The 24820-nt window shown below is 46.6% G+C and overlaps 1 protein-coding gene across 1 annotated transcript in view; it reads right to left on the reverse strand.

Annotated features, from left to right (window-relative positions):
* Nucleotides 1-2535: 2535 nt before the first annotated feature.
* Nucleotides 2536-24820, reverse strand: part of bace2 (beta-secretase 2) — a 79954-nt gene continuing 57669 nt past the window's right edge. The window contains exons 7-9 of the mRNA XM_038801469.1: nt 17116-17265; nt 15813-15981; nt 2536-5560 (exon numbers count right to left, since the gene is read on the reverse strand). Coding sequence (XP_038657397.1) covers nt 5319-5560; nt 15813-15981; nt 17116-17265 — 561 coding nt within the window. The 3' untranslated portion in view covers nt 2536-5318. The remainder of the gene's footprint in view (nt 5561-15812; nt 15982-17115; nt 17266-24820) is intronic.

Consider the following 24820-nt stretch of genomic DNA (forward strand, 5'->3'; position numbering starts at 1 on the left):
CTATCCGCTCCTCCAATCACCATCTGCCCCACCTGACTTTAGTTTGCGCATTGGGTCCTCAGTCACCCGAGGACTCATCTTCAGTGGGAAAGCAAGTCATCTTCGACTCCGAGGGACTGTCCAAGAAGGGAAGAGGGTGAGCGCTGTGATGGGTGTTCAAAGGTGCTGTCCTCAGGTTCCTCATCTCAGGTTATCAAGGCTGAAGACAAGGGCTGGGCTGGTTGATGGGCTCGGGCGCTTGGCAGAGCTGCCTATCATCTAAAGTAGAGATAACTAGTGTATGTCAGTCAAATAAAAACAGCAGGACACTCATGGTAGCATCGACTGAGGGATGAGCTAATGCAGGATCCTCATGTATGTGCCTGTCTCTGACCCCACCGTTGCAACAGGAACAGCCCATGTTCTCTCTCGCCAGCTCAATGGCATGATTTCCAAAAGGGAGCGAGAACCTAGAGTTCCATCACTTCACCCCCAGTCTGGCGCATGACCCTTTTATTGTGTGCAAGCTTTCCTGCATAAAAACAGATGAAGAGAGTGCGAACAAGACATGTGCCAGAGCAGATGACAAGACTGGTGGGCGAGTGAAGCCATGGAGAAGTTGAGGAGATGATCACCAGAAGCCAGATGGAGATGTGAGGGTGTATGAGAAGGAGTGAGTAGTAATGTCCCTTGAACCGGCAGAGATTAAGAGCCCTGCGATTGTGTGATGGGACCGAGAGAATGCGAATTGAGTGATGAGATGGTTGACCTCCATGCCGGCATGGATGGGTTAATTTCTCCTCTTTCTGAAAGGGTGCCTTACCCCTTATGGACAACATTGGTGCTGACCACCGCCTCCCAAGCCAGAGTGGTGAGATTGGTGGACCACCTTCAGCCGTCACCGGGGTAGGACATCATGGCATACAGCCGGTGTTCAATGGAGGAGTCAGTGAAACTGGGGACTGTGGTCTTCATGCCTTTTGGGGCCGTCTGTAACTGCCTTGTGCTGTAGAGATTGGGAAAGCTGTGCACGGCTGCTGTTTAAATGTGGCACCTGGAGTGAGGAAGCAGCAAGCTGACAATAGGATGGGCCTGCCAGGTTTGGAGCATGTTTCCCACATGGACATAATTAAGTAGGGTGGAGGGCAGCATGGTGGCCTAGTGGTTAGCACAACCGCCTCACGGCGCTGAGGTCCCAGGTTCGATCCCGGCTCTGGGTCACTGTCCGTGTGGAGTTTGCACGTTCTCCCCGTGTCTGCGTGGGTTTCACCCCCACAACCCAAAAATGTGCAGAGTAGGTGGATTGGCCACGCTAAATTGCCCCTTAATTGGAAAAAATAATTGGCTAATCTAAATTTAAAAAAAAAAATAAAAAAAATTAAGTAGAGTGGGAAGCTGACAACACAATGAGAAAACACACCATTGTGACAGTGGCGAAGGACAATAGTTGCTGGATGGCATCACGTCAACCAATGTCCCTTCACCCTCCCCACCATCCTCCTCGACCTTTCCCCTCTGGCTACCTTGCCCACATTGATGAACTTGCGCACAAGGCTAACTGGTGAATGCTAACAGGATGTTTTGCTATGCAGGTGTAGACATAATCTCCAGTAGGGTCACTGATTGGCGATCATGAATCAGACCATAAACCCATCCTTTGTCGTCTCTGGCCAGATGTTTAAAGAGGGATCTTAGCTGTCACCCTGCCTTGGATAAGGCAACTGGTAAAGCATCTGTATGGCTCAGAAATTAACTTTTGTTGGTTTGTTCTTTGACTACAATCTCGGGAAGGCCCAAAGCAGTTCACATACTATAGGAAAGTAACTATAGGAAGGTAATGACAGGCAATTTGCAGACACCAAGGTCCTGCAAACAGCGATGCAATAATGGCCGCAAATCCTGTTTTTTACGACTTCAGGTGAGGGTTAAATATTGGCTAGGTCATTAATGAGGCTGCCTTGGTCGGTTTCAAAATATTGCCTTGAGATCTTGTACATCCACTCGATGGGGCAGTTGAGTCATCAGCTTATCATCTCAACCCAAAGACAGCACCACTGCCAGAGGTTCACACCCCTCTGTATTGCACTCAAGGGGGGGATGCGTAAGGCATGGGCAGAGCGGTAGCACAGCACCAGGGTCCCAGGTTCAATTCCCAGCTTGGGTCACTGTCTGCACAGAGTCAGCACATTCTCCCTGTGTCTGTGTGGGCTTTCTCCGGGTGCTCCGGTTTCCTCCCACAAGTCCCGAAAGGTATGCTGTTAAGTAATTTGGACATTCTGAATTCTCCTTCCATGTACCCGAACAGGCACCGGAGTGTGGCGACTCGGGGGTTTTCACAGTAACTTCATTGCAGTGTTTATGTAAGCCTACTTGTGACAATAAAGATTACTATATATTTGCACACAAAGCCACCAACTCATGGACGCAACGATATTTTACAACAATTCCCGAACTAACTAAAACTTTCTACTGATTTTAGCTATGCAAGGATTGTTTTAAAAATGGTACTTTCTTGCATATGCAATCCATGTTGCATTTCAAACAAATCAGTTTGTCCTTTTCAGGTTTTGCTTTCCTTTGATTGCTTATTTTATTACTTAAGATTTACAAAACCCAAGTGTTTTATTCATAACTTAATTGCTGTCCTATTAAAGTGACTGGTTTGCCTCTTACATAATCCCAAGACACGTGCTGTAGCAGACTGAAAATTAAAAGATATACAATATGCGATAATCTTTGGAAAATTTCAGAGGTGGACACATTGGTTGACAAGGCACTTCATCTTTAAGTATGATGTTACCACATTATGTCACACATTAAAAAGCAAAAAGCTCTTAACAATCAGAAGCTTTTTAAGGTGTCAAGACGCCACAATTGTTATTTTACATGTCATAAACATTTCAATACTGCACGCTCGGGGGGGGGGGGGGGGGGGGGAGCTGTGAAGGCAAACAAAGCATTTTAATATTTTAAAAAATCCTTATTTTTGGTTCGAGTGTCTTGATTTTCATTAAATGAGAAATTACGTCCCAGTCCAGGCTTGTGTGATGGAGGCTTTGCTCGTTCATGTCCCAAAGCAATGAATTGCAACAATTTCAAAAATATGTATTTGACTGAGTCGTCGCAGGGTCAATAGGATAACTGATTGGACTAAAAAAGGAACAGTGGTGTATACCCACCGGAGGCTGGGGCTGAATAAGGGGATTTACAGGGCATCCAAACTATATGCTGCACCAGGATACTTGATAGAATCACAGAATCTCTACAGTGCAGAAGGAGGCCATTCAGCCCATTGGGTCTGCACCAACCCTCTGAAAGAATACCCTCCCTCGGCCCACACCCCTGCTCCGTAATCTTGCCTTTCACAGAAGCATGTAAGAAAAAAAAAAATGCTGGTGGAATCAAGTCATTTGGCAAAGATAAGCACCAGTCAATGATGTTTCTGGACCCCCACCGCCCTCTCCCCAAGTCAATTGGGCAGGTGTACTTTCCCCAGTAGGCATGCTGATGATGGAGCCATTCATCCCCAGGCAGCCGACTCTCCAAATGGTCCCTAGTTCCTAGACAGAATTACAAGTCACAGTCCTGGGCGATTGCAAGCAGCTCCCGATTGACGCAATTATGGGCAGTCTCATTCAAATTTCCCACAAGTTGCGGGGAGGCATGAAACGCTGTCCCTTCTTCTCACTCAGCTGCGGTGTTGAATCATGTCCATTGTCGTGATTGCAACCAGAAATCCAGAGTCACGTCAGAAACCTTCCGCTGTAGGGGTGTCTGGACTGGGGAGACAGTACCAGCCATTTCTTGCCAAGTGCCATTAATAACGGGTCAGTTTGCGTCAAGAGGCCACAGAGGGTATTTGTACACTCAAATACAATTGGGGCTACACAATTGGCAATCAACCGTGCTCGAGTTTGAGAACACAAAGGATGGATATGAGGACCTTAAAGAGAACAGTGAGAAACGTGCGTGGGTACGCACAGGAGGAACGGGATTTCCAACAGAGATGTTTGGTGCAACTTGCAGTTGCTGCCTACAGATGGCAGCAAGACGCTAGACCGACACTTGAACGAGCCCGTGAACTGCTGGATTGAGAGACTGATTTTGTGCATAACGGTGAACAGGTAGGCCGAAAGTTTTAAAACTCAACAGTGGTCCGGGATTGTCAATTTGCTCCCAACACTCCTACCGGCTGGAATTGATACCCGGAAGCTTCTAGGTTGTATTATGTTGTGCAGTTTATATGAAGAGTGCAATTGTCTAGGTTTCAAATAATGGCTTAACACAGCTGTTGACAATAAGAAGGGTTTACAATCGTCATCTTCAAATATAGGAAGCAAAAAAAAAAGATATATTCTGTTGAATTGACCTGTGACTCCAAAATGTAACAGATGCTGTACACATACTGACATTGTAAGAAGTCTTACACACCAGGTTAAAAGTTCAATATGTTTAGTTGGAATCACTAGCTTTCAGAGCATAGCTCCTTCGTCAGGTGAGTCGGAGCTATGTTTTGAAAGCTCGTGATTCCAAATAAACCTATTGGGCTTTAACATGGTGCTGTAAGACTTCTTACTGTGCCCACAGCAGTCCAACGCCGGCATCTTCACATCATGACTTACTGACATTGTTTAGCTTCCCCTTTCTCCTATGGCTCTTTGGTTTAGAATAGCCGGTGAGAGGAACCTTGCCCAATAACATAACAATTTGAAGATTTTTAAAAAAAGATTTAGAGTACCCAATTTATTTTTCAATTAAGGGGCAATTTAGCATGGCCAATCCATCTAAGATGCACCTCTTTGGGTTGTGGGGGTGAAACCCACGCAGACACAGGGAGAATGTGCAAACTCCACACGGACAGTGGCCCATAGTCGGGATCGAACCCAGGGCCTCGGCGTCACGAGGCACCAGTGCTAACCACTGCTGCCCTACAATTTGAAAAATCAACCCATGATCTCACGGCTCATTCATAATGTCGGTGGGGAGAAAAACTTTCCAAAGCCTGCGGAGGGTCGAGACAAAATGCCCGACTGCCAACCCATTTCATAACTAGTCATTGCAAAGTTTACAAAAGGAGATCGGATGTTGGTCAGCATGCAGTGCACTCCGCTGCAATCAGGGGATGGGGCAATTAAGTAGAACGTACTTTCCTTGCAACACGGGTCGAAGGTGCAGTTTTCAACCCTGGCACGGCCTCAGTTACCAATCAACATGATTTTATTTGTAAACAATCATTGTTCCTCCAGGCACCAGGCCACACGGCTGCCACGAGTAATTGCAAACACCCCAGCATTCACTCCAAAACACACTGGGGGGGGGGGGGGGTGAAGTGCATGGCTTTATTTCCAGCGATGCCTAATTAGCGATGAATCATCGGTGAGACCGTTGCCACTTTGGTGTCTGCAAGGGATAATCAGCAGGATGACTGAAATGAGCATGGTAACGCCACACAGCGCGATCAGAACGTAGGAAATGATCCAGAGGGCAGGCTCTGTCCTTGACCGTTTGCTGATGCAGTTGCTCGAAATATCTGTCGCGGAGAATGGACCAGCAATTTCAGAGACTGCGGTGCCGCCAATGACTGTTGATAGACAGAAAACAAATCTCGTTTAGTGTTTAATGACTTTGTCTGCCAACCAACTGAGTTTTCTCTTTCTTTGTTGCCAAGGCAATATCCTTCAATCCATTCCCCCATGATCTATCATGTTGTCACTTCAAAGCAGTCAACACGAGGCTTTTTAATATGGTCTCTTCCAAGGCTATTAAAGTAAGAAGTCTTACAACACCAGGTTAAAGTCCAACAGGTTTGTTTCAAACACGAGCTTTCGGAGCGCAGCTCCTTCAGGAGCTGCGCTCTGAAAGCTCGTGTTTGAAACAAACCTGTTGGACTTTAACCTGGTGTTGTAAGACTTCTTACTGTGCTCACCCCAGTCCAACGCCGGCATCTCCACATCAAGGCTATTAAAGGCACAGGCCTGTCTAGGCTCTGCACGGGTTATCCCTTGATGCCTCGGACTGATGATAATTACATAGAACATAGAACAGTACAGAACAGAACAGGCCCTTCTGCCCTCGATGTTGTGCCGAGCTTCGTTTGAAACCAACATCAAGCCATTCCACTCCCCGTCATTCTGGGGTGCTCCATGTGCCTATCCAATAACAGCTTGAAAGTTCCTAAAAAGTGTCCGACTCCACTATCACAGCAGGCAGTCCGTTCCACACCCTAACCACTCTCCGAGTAAAGAACCTACCTCGGACATCCCTCCAATATCTCCCACCCCGAACCTTATAGTTATGCCCCCTTGTAACAGCTATATCCACCCGAGGAAATAGTCTCTGAACGTCCACTCTATCTATCCACCTCATCATCTTATAAACCTCTATTTAGTCGCCTCTCATCCTCTTCGCTCCAATGAGAAAAGTCCTAGCTTCCTCAACCTTTCCTCATGAGACCCACCCTCCAATGGTAGCATCCTGATAAATCTCCGTTGCACCCTTTCCAATGCTTCCACATCCTTCCTATAATAAGGTGACCAGAACTGCACGCAATATTCCAAATGTGGTCTCACCAGGGTCCTGTACAGTTGCAGCATAATCCCACGGAACTTAAACTCAAGCCCCGTTAATAAACACTAACGCACTATAGGCCTTCTTCACGGCTCTATCCACTTGAGTGGCAACCTTCAGAGATCTGTGGACATGAACCCCAAGATCTGTTTGCTCCTCCACGTTCCTCAAAACCCTGCCATTCAGGCTTTTCAACGGCTGTGCTGTTAGTGGAGGTACCATTAAAAAAAAAAAGAGCACGTTTGGTGGAAGAATTGATTGCCACCAACAAGTCGTGGAAATGCTAACTTGAGCAATACTGGGAATCAGTTTGGAAGAATGTCTAATCCTCAGAGATTTTGTTTCCCCAGGTGACCAGAGAGCATTTACTCCAATTGGTGAATGCAAAGTAGGATTCTACAACAGAAGGCCCAGCACCACAGAAAAGGGAGGGAAGCTTTGATGAGCAAGTCAGAGAGTTATAACAGTACATGGAGGGAAAAGCAAGAATTCGAGCTAGCAGACTTAAATAAGACAACCAGTTGGAGCTTCCTGATCCAAGTTTATGAATCCCAATTCTGGAATTTAGAGAAGTTGTTGCAGTAATCATATTCTGCTTCAGAAATTTTCAGCACAATCCACACATTTGGAAAATACATCCGTTTGCTACTAGATACAACACTTATTCCTGTTTGTTCACATTGGCCCCTATCGATTGCTTCTATCAGGGCCAATAGGTGGGATATTGGACAAAATGGCAAGATCTAACCTTGAGAAGAAATAATTCCTTCTTGGAAGGAAAGCAACACATTTGCTTGGATCTTTATATCCATATCCTCCATTCAAAAGGAAAATCTGATGAATGCAATCTCCCCCGCCATTATAAACCCATATTCTGTACAACTCAATCACTTTGAATATTCCTTCTATTTATGGTTTCTTTATTCAGAACACTGCTCTCATGGTTGAATTTTTTGTAACCTCTTTATTCATAATTAACACAATGGCCAAGTTATGCAATGGAATTATTCACAACTAAAGTCATGATCAAGAAATTTATTCTATGGAAGAGCACCCAGTTCTCATTTAGTCTTCAGCCTAATACATCTAGAACACATGTCTTAAGAGGAATTCTCAAGTGAAACAAAAACATGCCTTAGACTAATTAAGAGGTGCTATACATTAGTAATCCAGAGGCCTAGACTAATGATCTACTACGGGCAGCACGGTAGCATAGTGGTTAGCACTGTGGCTTCACAGCGCCAGGGTCTCAGGATTGATTCCCTGCTAGGTCACTGTCTTGGCGCAGTCTGCACGTTCTCCCCGTGTCTGCGTGTGTTTCCTCCGGGTGTTCCGGTTTCCTCCCACAGTCCAAAGATGTGCAGGTTAGATGGATTGGCCATGCTAAATTTTCCTTGGTGTCAGTTGGGAGGGTTAAGGGGATAGGGTTGAAGTGAGGGCTTAAGTGGGTCGGTGCAGACTCGATGGGACGAATAGCCTCCTTCTGTGTTGTATGTTCTATGTACTGTAGCTAGAGAATTTTAAATTTAGTTAATTAAATGATTCCTGGAATAAAATGCTAGCGATCAGGAAACTATCAGATAGGTAACTGTGTCTGTTTCACTTAAGGCCCTTTGGGAAAATGACTCTCCCCAGCCTGGTCTCGGTATGACCCCAGATTCTCAGTAATGAGTTGACCGATAACTGGCCCCTGAAATGGCCGAGCAAGTAACCCAGCTGCATCAGACCACAATGAACACAGAAGTAGGTTATTTGGCCCATCGAGTGTGGTCTGCCATTCAAGACAATCATCCACTTCAATGCCTTACCCATCCCACACACGATCCCCATATCCCTTTATGTCATTGGTATTTAGAAATCTATCACTGATTGAAACATACTCAATGACTGAGCTTTCACAGCCCTCTGGGATAGAGAATTCCAAAGATTCACAATCATCCGAGTGAAGAAATTCCTCTCATCTCGGTCCCAAGTGGCTTCCCCCTCATTTTAAAATAGTGCTCCTTGGTTCTAGACTCGCCAACCAGGGGAAACATCTGATCCGTATCTACCCAGCCTTATTTCTAATCATTTTGTAGGTTTCTGTGAAATCACCTCTTATTCTTCGAAATACAGGCCCAGTTTCCCCAATCTCTCTTCATAGGACAGCCCTGCCATCCCGGGAACTGGTCAGGTGAACCTTTGTTGCGCTCCCTCTATGGCAATAATATACTTCCCAAGGAAAAGGGATCAAAACTACACGCAGCACTCCAGGTGCGGTCGAACCACGGTCCAAGACAATGGAAGACTTTGCTACTCCTGCACTCAAATCCTCTTGCGATAAAGGCGAACACACCATTGCTGCACCTGCATGTTGCTTTCAGTGGCTTATTGATGAGGGCACCCAGGTCCCTTGGTACATCTACACTTTCTAATCTCACCACTGAAGAAAGACTCTGTGCATCTGTGCCCACATGCCATGAATGAATAACAAAACGTTTAAGCGGTCGACCTATTTAAATAGCTGCAGCTATTCGGAGCTTGTATACCCGAGTTTAAGGCTGGAATAAACTGAACTTCTCTGAAGTCGAGTAATTTTTAGTTTTATTTTCATGAAAGTACAAGATAAATGCAGACTTAACAGCACTGTGGGTGTACCTACACCACATGGACTGTGGTAGCACAAGTGGATAGCATTGTAGCTTCACAGCGCCAGGGTCCCAGGTTCGATTCCCCGCTGGGTCACTGTCTGCACCTTCTCCCCATGTCTGCGTGGGTTTCCTCCGGGTGCTCCGGTTTCCTCCCACAGTCCAAAGACGTGCAGGTTAGGTGGATTGGCCATGCTAAATTGCCCTTAGTGACCAAAAAAGTTAGGAGGGGTTATTGGGTTACGGGGATAGGAGTGGTTATTGGGTTACGGGGATAGGGTGGAAGTGAGGGCTTCAGTGGGTCGGTACAGACTCGATGGGCCCAATGGCCTCCTTCTGCACTGTATGTTCTGTGTTCTATGATACCTCACCATGACCTTCTCAAGGTCAATTAGAGATGGCGAATAAATGCTAGCCTAGCCAATGGCACTCGTATCCAGTGAAGGAATGCAATTAAAACATGGACAGTTTAATAACTCTATATGGAATGCAATGATCAGAGCAGTGCTGAGAGCACAAATGGTGTAAAAAAATTAAAAAAAATCTGGATTAGATCAACCACATTGCTGTCAGCTTCTTTTTAAAAACAAAATTGTAATGTGGCGTCATTGGGGGGGGGGGGGGGGGGGGGGGGAAGAGAAAGACCAGAAAGAAAACGAGCAAAACCTTGCTCTATCTCAGAAAAATAAATTGCAATATCGTCAAGGCAACACAAGGTGGCAGTGCAATAGTTATTTACAACAGTGGATAAAGGGTGGGAGAAGGAGATAAAAGCTTTTTGATTAGGATGGAGTGCAGAAAGCTTTATGTTGAGCGGTTAGACTTTGATGCAAGGTGCAAATCAAGGAAACGTATTTCATTCCCAAGCACTCGGGTCTTTGCATCAAATAGAAAAATTAGCAATTTCTTCGCAATGGGTGCGCATCCCAATTCTGATGCCGATTTCACCCCGTTCAAAACCCTCACAACTTACCAGGGGAGGAGCTGTGATCAGGAAGCAATAGAAACATTTGGGAAGAGAGAGAAAGGACATTTTGGGTAGTCGAGGTTGGTCTAGAAATGGGCGGAATTTCCTTTTCCACCTCCATGAAAATCCTCTAATTTCAGTAGAAAACAAACAGTCAAAGGCAGGGGTGGGCAAACTTTTCCGTGCAAGGGCCACATTCAGAAATTCACAATTCACAAAGGGCCGCATAGTATATTAAGTAAAATAATTACTTCACCCGGTTATGATTCTGGGCGCCTCATATAGAACATAGAACAGTACAGCACAGAACAGGCCCTTCGGCCCTCGACGTTGTGCCGAGCAATGATCACCCTACTCAAGTCAACGTATCCACCCTATACCAGTAAGTAACCCAACAGCCCCCCCCCATTAACCTTAAAAAAAATTAAAAAAAAAAAAAAATTTTTAAAAGAAATTTTTTATTTTTTTTTAATGACTTGGTGGGCCGCAGAAATACCTTTGGCGGGCCGCATGCGGCCCGCGGGCCGTAGTTTGCCCACCCCTGGTCAAAGGCATAATGTTACAGGCTGATTATAGTGTACGCGGTGGCCATTTGGCCCAGTCAGAATTATGCTGGCTGTTTACAAGAGCAAATATGATTAGTCCTACACGCCTGCCCCTCCTCTGTAGCCCTGTACATTTTTTCTTTCCAAATATTTCACCTTCCAAATCAGAAACCCCTACCCCCTAGTCGGACAAAGGGCAGCAACATGTGAGAACGTGACCTCCCGTAGGTTCCTCTCCAAGCCACTCGCCACACCGACATGTCGCCATCGGCGTTCCTTCACTGTCGCGGGGTGAAAATCCTGGAACTCCCTCCCTGACAGCACGGTGGGTGTACCTACACCACATGGACTGCAGCGGTCGAAGAAAACGGCTCACCAACACCTTCTCACGGGTAATTAGGGATGGGCAACAAAGGCTGGCCGAGCCAGTGACACTCGTGAAAGAATTTTTAAAAAACGATAAAATTAATCTTAAAAAAAATTTAACCTGCTTCCACCACCCGTTCATGTTGTGCATTTCACATTATAACTTGTTACTTAATATTCCTCCCCCTCCCCCCCTTAACTCTTATTTCGTCTCAAATATTTTGCCCAAAGCCTGAATAAATAAGGCTAAAGGAAATGGGATTTCCGATCTACAAGAGAGTGGAGTTTATGGGAAGCAGGCAGGAAAGTGGAGCCAGAGTTACAATCCGATCAGTCATGATTTATTTTATTGAATGGAAGGACAGGCTTGATGGGCCAAATGGCCTATTCCTGCTACTATTTCCCACTACGACATTAACAGAATGGAAAAAAAACTTCCCGGACCAACATACCATGTTCCAATCAAATTTCTTTGGGACTACCAGCCATGCCAACTCCTATTTAATGAAATGCACACAACTTGGATAGTTCTCGCATGAGAAAAGCGCAAAAAAGTAACAATTTGTCTATCTTTCCTTCATTGGGAAGTGAAGCTGAAAGAAGACACTGTACGTTAAAACTGGAGTACACGGGACCTCAAGTGCTAGGACTAGCTCTCTCCACTCCCCTGTCCACATGGATACCAAGCAGTAGAGTCCAGGGAAAGAAGTCAACTTCTTTTGAAAATGGAGCATACTCTCGCAGGATGGATTCTTAACACCCAACCATCCAAAGAGAGAGAGTGGATTGGAAATAAAAGGGGTAAATTTAAGAAAAGGGGAATAAAAGTTCAGCAGTTCTTCATGCCAATTAATATTTGCCATTGGAAGAAAGATGCGCAATCAGAAATGGGACAAACAAAAACTTATCTGGTGATAGCCGAGTGGGCCATTGGACTATGTACTGTGGTACTGAGCTATTTAGACTTGGGTTCAATCAAACGGGTAACTGGATTTCGATAGGATTCCTCTAATGGCTTCATCATCGCTACTCCAGGAATCAGCAAACGTTCTGCTCTTAATGGCTAGTGCGTGATTTCTAGGAGACAGTGTGCATTCGGAAATAGGAGACCACTGAGTCGGCTCTGCCATTCAATAGGATCATGGCTGACCCTGGGTTTACCTGTCTGTGCCTCATGCCCCTCGATACCCTGTAAAGTCCAAGACTCCATCTGCCCCAGCCTTAAAATGTATTCAGTGATGGAGCTTCCACAAACCCTGTGGGTACTGAATCCCAATGATTCACAACCCTTTGAGTGAAGTAATTTCTCTTCACCTCAGCCCTAGATGGCCAGCCCTTTATCCCGAGACTGTGCCCTCGTGGTTTAGATTCCCCAAGCAGCAGAAACAATCTCTCAGCGACTACCCTATCAAACCTCTTCAGAATCTTGCAGGATTCAATGAGTGACGCTCATTCCAGGCTTGCACACCACAAACATAGCAAGGCGAGACATTGGATTTGGCGCAGACATCCTCTTTACAATCGAACAGCTGGATGACGACATCAAGGACTGCTCATGACAAATATAGACGTGCAACATGGCATCAAGTGCACTTCACACCGGAACTCAGCATGAGCTGGTATCTTCACACTGAGGGGGGGGCGATTATTTGATTTTTTTTAAAAAGCAATGAAATTTAGAACTTAGGCTGCCCGACAGAATAAACTCCAGTTGTTTCTGGTGATCCTCAACATGAGGAAATGTGAATTTACTTTTCCTCAAATAATTGAATCGACGTACAGATGGTGCAAGCTCAAGGTTCAGATTCCATAACTGGAGTCATGGACGCCATGATAAATTTCTGGACGCCATGATAAATTTCTGACCTGGATTATAATCGCTCCACTATTGGCGGCCATTCCTCCAGCAGCTTGGGCTTCATGCTCTGGAATTCACCCCCAAATTCAGCCCCCCCCCCCCCCCCCCCGCCTCCCCCCCACTCCCCCAGCCCCAAACTTCAAGACGCTCCTTGGTCAAACATTTGGCCACAAAACACCTCCTTCTGTGAAGCACCTGGAGATGTTTTACTACATTTTAAAAAGGTGTTACATAAATGCAATATGCTATTGGCTTGACAGGAGTGTCAGAGCTAATCTCCAGACCTGGGACAAACCAAACACGTCAACCAATCTCCAGGTTCGAAGGGGGGGGGGGGGGCACTGGTTTCTAATCCAAACAGTTTTGTTTTGCTGTTTTATCCAATTGTCTAAGGTTTTTGCTTTCTTCAATCAGCTAGGGTGTCACTGAAGAAATTGCGCAGCAGGGTTACTGAACGCGGCGAGTGACGCAGCTTAATAAGGGCACAACAGTGGACCTGAGGGAGATCAGCCACAATCTCATAAAATGGCAGAGCAGGCTCGAAGGGCTGATTGGTCTATCCCTGTTCCTATTTACTTTTTTTATGGTCTTATGAACGGCTCATCCTGTGTATCCTCCATGTTATCACTGTATCTGTGTAATGTGCAGTCAGGTTCAGGTTAAATCAACCAGTGCGTCAACCATGCTGGTCATTTCAATTTTGCAAAATGACAGAAGATGACACATGGTGCGAGGATTTGTTAAAATGTTTGGAAATCAAATCGATTCTTCCTCCTCCATAGTTTTTCAGTCGGAGACAAAGGTTCATTCATTTTGCAATTAACTTTGGGACTAGTCCCCATCTCCGTAACCTCCTCCAGCCCTACCAAACATTGGCAATCCCTCCAGTTTGAACCTCTTATACGCTCTGGATCTGTAGCTTTTGGAGCACTGCTCCTTCCTCGGGTGAATGGAGAGGTAGGTTCCAGAAACATAGATATAGACAAAGTCAAAGATGCAAGACGATACTTTGAATGCCAGCATTTGCAAGTAATTAAGTCTTTACAGGCCTTAACCAGGACCTTGAATTCATGTTGCATTACATTCACCTCCCCACCATCTGGCCTGGTCTTGCAAAATCCTACCAACTGTCTTGGCTTGAGACAATTCACAGCTCTTTAATCTGGGATTACCCCTCTCTCTGGATCTGTAGAGACTTAATTACCTGCAAATGCTCGCATTTAAAGCATTGCCTTGCATCTTTGACTTTTTCTATATATAGGTTTCTGGAACCTATCTCTCCATTCACCTGAGGAAGGAGCAGTGCTCTGAAAGCTAATGATTTGAAACAAGCCTATTGGATTTTACCTGGTGTTGTAAGACTTCTTACTGCACTCACCCCAGTCCAACGCCGGCATTTCCACATCACGTTCTGGACTGTCATTGCTCCACCATTGGCTGTCATGTCTTCAGCTGCCCAAGGCTACAACATCTGGAATTACCCCTCTCTTTCCACCTTCAAAAGGTGCTGGTCAAAACCTACCTCTTTGACCAAGTTTGTGTTGACCTGTCCTACCATCTCTATGTGGCTTGGTGTTAAATTTTGTTTGACAACACTCCCATCAGGCACCTTGTGACGTGTTACGACATTAAGTGCACTATTCAAATGCAAGTTGTTACTCAGATAGGATCCCTTTATTTTGCAACCAGTGTCTGAATCGCAGGCACATAACCTGTTCAGCGATGCCACTAAAAAGCAAGACCAGGCACAGTTTCTTCCCAGTTTTCTTTTTAATGTTACCTCAAGGTTTCAACAGGGCACAGATTGTGAGTCAAGCAGAGCTCAAAAAATGGCATCAATCCCTGCCCTGTGCAGCATTATTGCTTGGGATTGCTCACGGTTGCCAGGGCCACCTCGAGATCCAGAGGCAACTATAAGTTTTTGGAAGGTGGCGCAAAAGTGCCAACATTATTTGGCCATTTTTCAAGTCAGTGGACTTGCAAATTGGTTGGGGACCCAACTTGCAAATAGCCGTCAGATCCATCGGTCCACCCCCTACTGAAGTTCAAAATACCACCCACTGTCTGCAGCAGAACACGAGAGCCTGGGGAATGTCCTCGGAACTGCTCCCACTCCACCGTGATCACGTTTTCTGGAAGTACAGCAGAAGGCCCACAGGACTGGAAGCTAGTCAGAGGAGATTCACGGCCTGTAGCGTTCCAAAAGGGTTAAAGCTGAGAATTCCTTGAAGCCGCCCCCATTATCCTGCCAGAAGTGTAGAGGAAAGCCCACAAAACCAGCAACAATTCCGGAGCTGCCCTTGGGAGTGATGCAACAGTACTAAACATTGCTGCTGACTATTAATTGGTCAAACCTTCTGTCATTCATAAATCATGCTGCAGCATCGTTCATTATGATAGCACGACAGGAAAAAGAATGACAAAACACTTTTTAGACAGGTAGTATTTGCTCCTTCAGAGGAAAATGGAGAGATCTACAATTATCACAGTTTGCAAACACATCAGTTCTACGATTAGTAAGCTCTGTAACGACGTAGTGTTAACTGCTCCCTCGTTCCAACATTCTTTGTGCAAGCTTCGATCCAGCCACAGAGGGTCCCACTGTATACTGTGCAACAGAGGAACTTCTGTGACAAGCAAACAAGTTTAGAGATTTTAAGCCAGTTCTTTGAGTAACAACTTGCTTCGTTTAAAAAAACAAAACCACCACAGATCACGTCCTTTCAGCGAGATCAGGAATCAAGGCTCTTTCAGCCTCCTAGCTCAGAGAACTGAACTCTTACTGTTGTTTAGCCCTGTGACACACAGCGTATTAAAAACACTGCATAATAAATGTTGATTGACACCCCCCCCCACCCCCACCCAAATAAAGTGTAGGAAACCACCTGGAACCAAAGACCTACCTGCACATGAGCTGGCAGAAAATCCAACTCGTTTTTGTGCCCTGTCGAAGATGACATAGAAGCCCTCCATCACAGTGGCACCCAGGACCAGTCCATTGGAGGACGAGGAGATTCCAAATCGATAGCAATCCATCTTGACTCCAATATCGGCCATTGGCTGGATGTATAACTGTATAGTAACATACACCAGTAAGTGCAACAAGACACAGGTCATCACAACAATATATATTGCAGCAACAACTATATTCCTTTGAGCTTAGTACACTTTGTGCCAGCTGAGAGTCTCCTTCACCGACCCAAGGGCAGTTGCTCTTAACTCACCTTTGGAGTTCTCTTCTTTTGTCCATTTTGAGTAAAGGCTGCAATTGGATCTGGAGCCGAGTGGCACTGGCAGAACCCAAAATGAGCACCGGCCAACAGCTTATTGGGGTCGGGGTAGCTCAGTAGGCTGGACAACTGGTTCGTGATGCAGAGCGAGGCCAACGGCGCGTATTCAATTCCTGTATCGGCTGAGGTTATTCATGAATAGCACTGTAGCACAAGTGGATAGCACTGTGGCTTCACAGTGCCAGGGTCCCAGGTTCTATTCCCCGCTGGGTAACTGCACGTTCTCTCCGTGTCTGCGTGGGTTTCCTCCGGGTGCTCCGGTTTCCTCCCACAGTCCAAAGACATGCAGGTTAGGTGGATTGACCATGCTAAATTGCCCTTAGTGTCCAAAAAGGTTAGGAGGGGTTATTGGGTTACGGGGATAGGGTGGAAGGGAGGGCTTAAGTGGGTCGGTGCAGACTCAATGGGCCGAATGGCCTCTTTCTGCACTGTATGTTCCATTTTCAATGAAGGCCCCACCTTCTCAATCTTACCCTTCGCCCTGAAGTGTGGTGATCCTCAGGATAAACCACCACCAATCAGCTCTCTGTCTCAAAGGGGAAAGCGGCCTATGGTCATCTGGGACTATGGTGGCTTTGCTTATTGGTATCATTGTGGACATGATTCCCGTAACAGCCTCCCCGAACAGGCGCCGGAATGTGGCGACTAGGGGCTTTTCACAGTAACTTCATTTGAAGCCTACTTGTGACAATAAGCGATTATTATTATTTCATTAAACTGCAATAAATAGTCAAGCGGTTTACAATTGTTCAACGCAGTCCTCTCATCATCTGACAACCCAGTTTATCTGCACTCGTAGGATATTGTGCGCACGACACCCAGACACAATACTGAGCCGTTCATATCTATCATTTCGAATGCACGAGGATGTGGTAGATGTAGGCTAAAGATGCTGTTGACCCAGGTCAGGTCTTACCTGTGGCAAGATGGTGATTCGGAAAGACTGGGTAGAGTTCTCGCCTCGGAGGTAGATGGAGATCTCGGGGAAGTAGGACCAAGGCGTGGTTCCTTGTGGCCAGCAGGCAAGCTGGCTACCTGCCCAAAATCCATCATCAAAATCTTGAACCTGCAAAGACAGCGAGATCAGCAAATGTTGGGATGAATTGAAAGATACGCGTGGGTTAAGGAGATCAAACATTCTGCAAAACACAGCTGTCCTAAGTGAAAAGGAGTTTAAATTCTCTAATTATTTGAATGTCCTGCTTGCCACCGTCATTCACCTCGGTCAGGAGACTCAATAAATTCAATCAAATCTATGACAATGAAAGTAACATTAATTGGAAGGAACTCTCTCATTGGGCTTTTTTGAGTTAATAGTTACATTCTTTGGTTTAATGTCCAAATTTCAGGGTCCTCACGAGTTCAACTATATCATATAACCTAAATGTGTAAAAGAGATTAGAAACTTTCTAGTTCTGCATCATTATAACTCCCACAAGCATATCAACCAGAATCTGGAATGTACCATTTGCTGCCCAACAATTAATGGTATTTATATAGCACCCATAATGTATTTTTTTTTAAAAACCACAAGCTGTTGCTTCAAAGGTGTAATCAGATAAAACGTGGGATGCTGAATGGGCAGAGATGATTGGCAGACATTGCAAAAGCCTGTCCAAAGCAAATCAGTTCACAGGAAGCAAGAGAGGTGGTGCAGCAGAAGAGTTGCAGGAGGGCATTCCAAGGCGTGGGACTCGATAACTAAAGTGGCAGCCACCCGTGCTGAAGCCAAAACAGGAAGAGGGGCAAAAAAAAAAGAAATGAAGAGTTCGCAGGGGGAGGTTACAAAAGATAGAGAGAATGGGAAGCCCACTTTACATGGCGCCCAATTTTCACACTCGACAACCCCATCCAGCACCATTACAAGGGGTCAATTACAAGGGGTCACGATTTCAAGGTGAGAGGGGGAAAGTTTAAGGGAGATGTGCGTGGAAAGTTTTTTTTTAAACGCAAAGGGTGGTGGGTGCCTGGAACGCTTTGCCAGCGGAGGTGGTAGAGGCGGGCACGATAGCTTCATTTAAGATGCATCTAGACAGATATATGAACGGGCGGGGAACAGAGGGAAGTAGATCCTTGGAAAATAGGCGACAGGTTTAGATAAAGGATCTGGATCGGCAGAGGCTGGGAGGGCCGAAGGGCCTGTTCCTGTGCTGTAATTTTCTTTGTTCTTTATTCACTTGCTGTGATTTGGAGTCCTGCAAATCTGAAACATGCTTTAACACTTGCTGGCATTATTGCAGTTCTAACTAGAGATTTACCACTGGAAGGTTGAAAGGTGACATTCGCATAACAAAAGGAGCTATTATGCAAATGAGCTTAACATCCTGTAAACAGGTAGCTTCTAGAATTTTGTAGTACTTTGGGGGCGGGGGGGGGGTGCAGTGCAAAAGGCTGGTGATTGAGCTTTATTCTCTTATTGGGCAGTTTTAAATGAGAACATTTTGAACGCTAAACTATATACTTACCCCTCCAAAACTAATCCTTTAAAAAAAAATACATAAGGCTCTAAGTGAGGAACATTAGCGCAAGGAACAGGCAGCATTTTGGATAACAAAAAAGGTTTCTCTACTGCGGCCTAATAAGAGGGGTAGAATTCTGGAGAACATTCAATTGCAAGATTTTCCAATGGTGAGCCGGTCATCTACCTGAGGAACGTGTCCAGAACCAAAGTCAAACACCATTGCATGTGCCAAGTGACACCCAACACGTGGGCAAATGATTGGCCAATTGACCAAATATATAAAAAATTTAAATACAAGTGATCGAAAGCCATCGTCATGGAGTCCAATTTAACTACCCGGCTGAGGACCCAGTTTCACCCAATCACGGACCTCGCCCTCCCATAGAGTCAGAGAGGCTGAGAGCACCGAAAAGGCCCTTCTGTCCATCGCGTTTGCGTCGGTCACAAATTGAGAGGGTATCCGCCTCACTATTTACCTCCCCCACCCCGCCCCCGACCTCCACCAATTTCCCACTTTGTCCTCCATTTCTAAACTGACAGCACCTCTTCTTGTGAAATGATATTGGTCAGAAATATTGGACGTAATTTTCCATCTGGAGCCCGAGACGGAGGGCTGCGGGTGGGAAAGTCAGCCTGAGGTCACAGCCTGATGATCCGGGGTAGACCTTAAGGAGAGAGAGGAGGAGAAATCTCTTCACCCAGGGTGGCACGGCTGTACACGTGCCGCCGACAAGTGAGCCGGGACCCTCCAACTCCACAGCCTCCAGAGGATGCCTGCCAGGGGCATGGAAGGCCACGGGAGGACGAGGTAAGCAGCTGCCTGCCTCCGCCTCAGATGTACATCCTGGGGACACAACTCGACGTAGTGGTAGAGCTCGGAAGGCAAAGCACATCGAGGATCACTGTGGACACCAGGCGAGGGCTCGGGCGCAATATTCTGCTTTTCAGCTAATTAATTACGCCTCGCGAGGAAGTCAGGGAATTTCATGGTGGGGCGGGCAAGGTGCCCACCCTGCATTTACCTCATAGGGCCGACAGCCCCGATGCCAGACATAAAAGCATCAGGACAGAAAGGCAGACATTCACTCACTCACTGCAGGCCAGCAGCTCTGCATTACTCCTACAGGAGACTTGCGGCTGCAGCCTGCACTGGAAATCCAGTGACCGCATCCTAGGAACCGAGCGCACTTTCACTCATCTTCAGATAGAATCCCTGCAGGCGGGACAATGCTCCCCAGCCTATTGGCCTGCGGGCCAATGTTCATCAGTCACAGGCCCTGCTGCCCCTTACTTCGAATGATCTCATTGACTGACTGCGAAATCAAAGTCAATGTGGAAAATGGCGCGCGTCATCTTCATACTCTCTCGATCATCGCTTTTGCCCGTTTGACACTCTGCCCTCAAGAGGAATAAAACTGTGGTAAACACCACTAGTAACAACTGCATGTATTACGGTACTGCCCCTGTATTACAGGTACAACAGTAAATCCCCGTATAAAAGTGTATGTTCTCCTGCGCTGCTCCCATTCTGGTTCCAGCTGCAGGAGGCACAACATCTTGTGCAATAAAGCCTCGATTGTGTCACCATTCTCGTCTCGTAGTAAGTGATGGTACATCAAAAACCAAACCAAAAATTTTCCTTCACAAAATGCGTATTCCCTATTGACCTCGCTCACAGTTAAGAATGTTCACATTCACTGACAAACAGCAGATAATCTGGAGCATTCTTCCTCTGTCCTTGCTGCTTTTGTCCACCTACTCCTTCAGGAAAATAGCCCCCACTCTCTCCATTGGGAAAATAGTCACCTATGTTACATTAAGAGTAAGGCAATTATACAAATGAGTTATTTCCCCCAACAGTGATCCGTGAACAGACGTCATCAAGTAATTCTGCCATTTTGTTGAACAGAGTTCAAGCCTAGACTGGCTCTAATTTCCTCCAGTTAAACATCAGCAAGAGAGTGAAGCCTTCACCTTCGGTTATCACCACCAATCCCACCCTCGTCCCCCACCACTGTCAAATTGAAATGGTGACTTCTCCCAAAATCAGCACCTCAAAAATGTTCAGCAGCACCTAAAGTGACATTCGGACAAAGTTTAGAAGTTAAAGTTTGTTCTTCATATCTCGATAGAATCACTACAGTGCAGATGGAGGCCATTCGGCCCGTCGGGTGTGCACCAACCCTCCGAAAAAGCACTCTACCTCTTAGAGGCTGTTTAGCACAGGGCTAAATCGCTGGCTTTGAAAGCAGACCAGGGCAGGCCAGCAGCACGGTTCAATTCCCGTATCAGCCTCCCCAAACAGATGCCGGAATGTGGCGACTAGGGGCTTTTCACAGTAACTTCATTTGAAGCCTACTTGTGACAATAAGCGATTTTCATTTCATTTCATTTCATCCATCAGCCCCGTGCATTCAGCATGGCCAATCCACCCAACCTGCACAACTTTGGACTGTGGGAGGAAACCGGAGCACTTGGAGGAAACCCACGCACACACGGGGAGAACGTGGAGACTCCGCACAGTGACCCAAACTGGGAATCGAACCGAGGACAATGGAGCTGCGAAGCAACAGTGCTACCCACTGTGCTACCGTGTAGCAACTAGTTATGACCAATCCGACTCAAAACAAACCGGTGCACTCACTCCACTAATTCAAATGGTCCTCTTTTTCATGTCCCATAAGAGCTTACGGCCACAGTTTAAGCAAATGGTCAGCTCACTATTCACTTTTCCTGACATGTGTGAGCAAGGACCAATGCCTTCCCAACTTTACCAAAGTTCTTATTGGACTGCAACATCCAAGGTTCCCTGGGAGCCCTCCACGTTGCCGTTGAAAATAGGTTACATAAACTGGGTGGAATCGTCCCATATCCACCACCCCCCCCCCCCCCCCCCCTCCACCCCCCCCAGGGTGTCAGGCTCTGACTGAAATCCCCGTGTACTTCTCCAGCTGCCCAGACAAGCTTTTAGTCCAGATTTTGAGCCCCTCTCAAAAAACATAATTCAGTTGCTGTGTTTCACGCGGTCACTGTGGCGGGGCAGGGTCCGAGAGCCAGCGAGGACAGCTCCAGAGATTGGGCGCCCCGATCAGCACAGAAAATAAACCCACCCCTCCCCCCACCCATGGACACTGGGGAACCCCCACTCAGGGAGACCCACTCGACTGATTCACGTATTTCAGAACCAGTTGTAAACATCGCCAACGTGATACGAATATTCAGTGGAGCTGGACCAGAGGAATGTATCATCAGAACAAATAAAAAAGGTGGGGCAGGGAGACAGATTTTGCTCGAACAGTGTGTAAACGCTGCGGATGAAAATATATGCCTGGCGTGTTATTTTCCTTAACTCGACAGACCCTGCGGCACGGCACACCAGAAATGGTGAAGAGGTATTATCACAATTGCCCGAGTGAAATCCTGATAGTTCCAGCTTCCTTAAAATCATAGTAACTATTTAAAAAATACCAACTAAAAATGGTTAAACACTTCTCCTGCCAACAACACATTGAGATTCAGATCCTGTGACTCATGAGAGCATCTGAACTCTCTGATGCTGCCCCATAAGGGATCATACACTGTGGTACCAAGTACTCCGAGTTGATGACTCGCACGCAGCTCTTTGAGCATCCCATTAGATGAGGTCAGGTTATTGATCTTGCCAGTTGGAGTGGAGCAGCTGACTGGATGAAGAAAAAAAAGTGCCTAAAGTCAATGAGCTGCTGGAAGGCTGCCATCTTGGCTGTACTTCAAGCCAATGGAAACCCCAGAGTTGCCTGTGATTGACCCTTTGCCTCACAATCAGCTTAATACAAACACAGTCTGGGAGGTGCAAAAATTAAAGAATATTTTACACACACACACACAAAAAAAAAGTTTCACAAAAAGCCAACAACACAAAGCTACCTAATTAGGAACAGAACACAGAAGTAAATATCAGGTACCAGTGCCTCCATCCCATAAAATACAGTGATACAACGCTCACACGAGGCTGTTAGCCACAGCCAATTGTGCCAATTCATGGAATTAGTCATCATGCAGGTTGCACACAGTTGGGTCACCCAAAATGGCGGGCATCCAAAATACCGGGCATCCAAAATGGCGGGACATCCAAAATGGCAGGACATAAAAGGGCTAAAAGAGGCACCCCACCCCCCATGACCGAACAAGTAAATCATAAAACAAAGCCGTAAAATAAAAGGGATACGAGTTCTACGCTGCAATAGTCAACAAGGTGGATTTTGGCTATTGTCACACTCGGGTTCAGCTCAATAGTGAACCACATTCTTCCGAGATCAAGACGCAACCCACTTTCTGACGGGAACAAGCACGTGGCCCGAAATTAGTTACAAACGGCAGATTTGAAGAAACCAAATTTCAAACAGATTAATTGGAGCTATGTTAGCTGAATCAATATTGGAGTTTAAAGGGCAGATCATCATGGCATCGTTCCCACAGAGCACAGCCACACTCGAGTTAGATCCCCTCACGTCTGCCAAGCAGGGCTCCAGGCCAAGTGTGCGGTGTCACGGTCTGTAACTGTTAAAGGTAAATTGTGCTGCTGGTAAACTGTACTAATGTTGGCCATTAGTTCACTGAGAAAGATTTCATTCTATTTTTCACATTAAAACATGGTAAAAATTAAACTATATCCAACGCATTGGAAGCATCAAATTAGTGAAATTAAGTAAACATTTTATTTTACAATCTGCCGTGTAAGATCCTTAGCTTCCAGTCTTTATAAAAACCTAGTAAATACCAAAAAAGGTCTGGCAGCATCTGTGGAGAAGCAACAAAAACAACAAAAAAGTTCAATATTTCAGGGTGATAATTTTTCAATAGAATTCGGCTTCTCATGCCACAGCTGCTGCCAGCAACCCCCCCCCCCCCCCCCCCCCCCCCCCCCCCCCCCCCCCCCACCCCGGATAGAGTCAGGCCACCTGCACCCCCTTACAGATAAAGCCAGGGCCCTCCCCGCTCCACAAGCCACCCCCTCCCTTCAGATACAGCCAGGCCCCCTCCACACCAACCCCCCCACCTACCCCCCCCAAACAGACACTGCCAGCCCCCCCCCCCCCACCTCCCCACAGATACAGCCAGCTCCCTTCCTCCATCTTCCCACCAGCTCTCCCCCCCCCCCCCCCCCAACCAGCCCCCACTTCCCCTCACATATAGCCAACCCCCACCCCTCCACAGAGACTGCCAGGTGCCCCTACCCCTCATCATTACAGCCAGGCTCCCCTTGCCTCCACCACCCACAGGTACAGCCAGGCCTCTCTCCCCCCTCCCCCCACCTCCACACAGATACAGCCAGGCAACCCTGCCCCAACCCCCACAGATAGAGCCAGCCCCCTTCCAACCAGCCGCTCTCTCCTCCCACCAGCCCCCACCACCCCTCACATACAGACAGCCTCCTACACCCCCACTACCCACAGACAGGACCAGCCCCCCTCCAACCAGCAGCTCTCTTCCCCCGCCCCCCCCACCAGCCCCCACCACCCCTCACATACAGACAGCCTCCTACACCCTCACCACCCACAGACCTGCAATTTGTGTTTTTGTTTCAGAGTTCCAGTATCTACACACTGTTTTGCTTTTCTTCCTGGTTTTTGTTGGCCAAATAGTCAGCATCTATAGATCAAGCTGATCAATTCAGTGAGAGTGTGAACCAGTAATGCGCATGTACACGACAGCACTGGAGGATGATTGCACCACTTCCAGACTAATGGAAGAACAGCCTGGGGGGGGGGGGGGGGGGGGGGGGATGTACACCCCAAGTCTCCTATCTGATCTGGGCCTCCTCTCTGCCCAGTGTGTCAGTGCAAAATGCTTGTGGTGTACGTTAACAGGCAGCGCGAGCACAGAAAGTAAATTTCCCACTCTGTTGTGACTAGTGGAGCGTTTGACCTCAGAATGGGCTGCTCTTTACTTTGTTACTAATATTTAGTTTAGTGATGGGAACTGGGAGCCAAGGGTGAAGAGAACCCGATGTTGCAAAGAAAGATTCTTCGTGTGTGCAGTTGGATACAAATCTGTCGTGTGAATAAAGCGATTGGCTGGAAAGTACGGGACTGAGGGGAGGAGAGATGTTGTGTATATGAACCACCTTAGAAAAATGAGCTTGTATTAATGCAGTCTGCACCACATTGGTGTTAACACA

Source organism: Scyliorhinus canicula, chromosome 7 (genome assembly GCF_902713615.1).
Source record: "Scyliorhinus canicula chromosome 7, sScyCan1.1, whole genome shotgun sequence".
Lineage (NCBI taxonomy): Eukaryota > Metazoa > Chordata > Chondrichthyes > Carcharhiniformes > Scyliorhinidae > Scyliorhinus > Scyliorhinus canicula.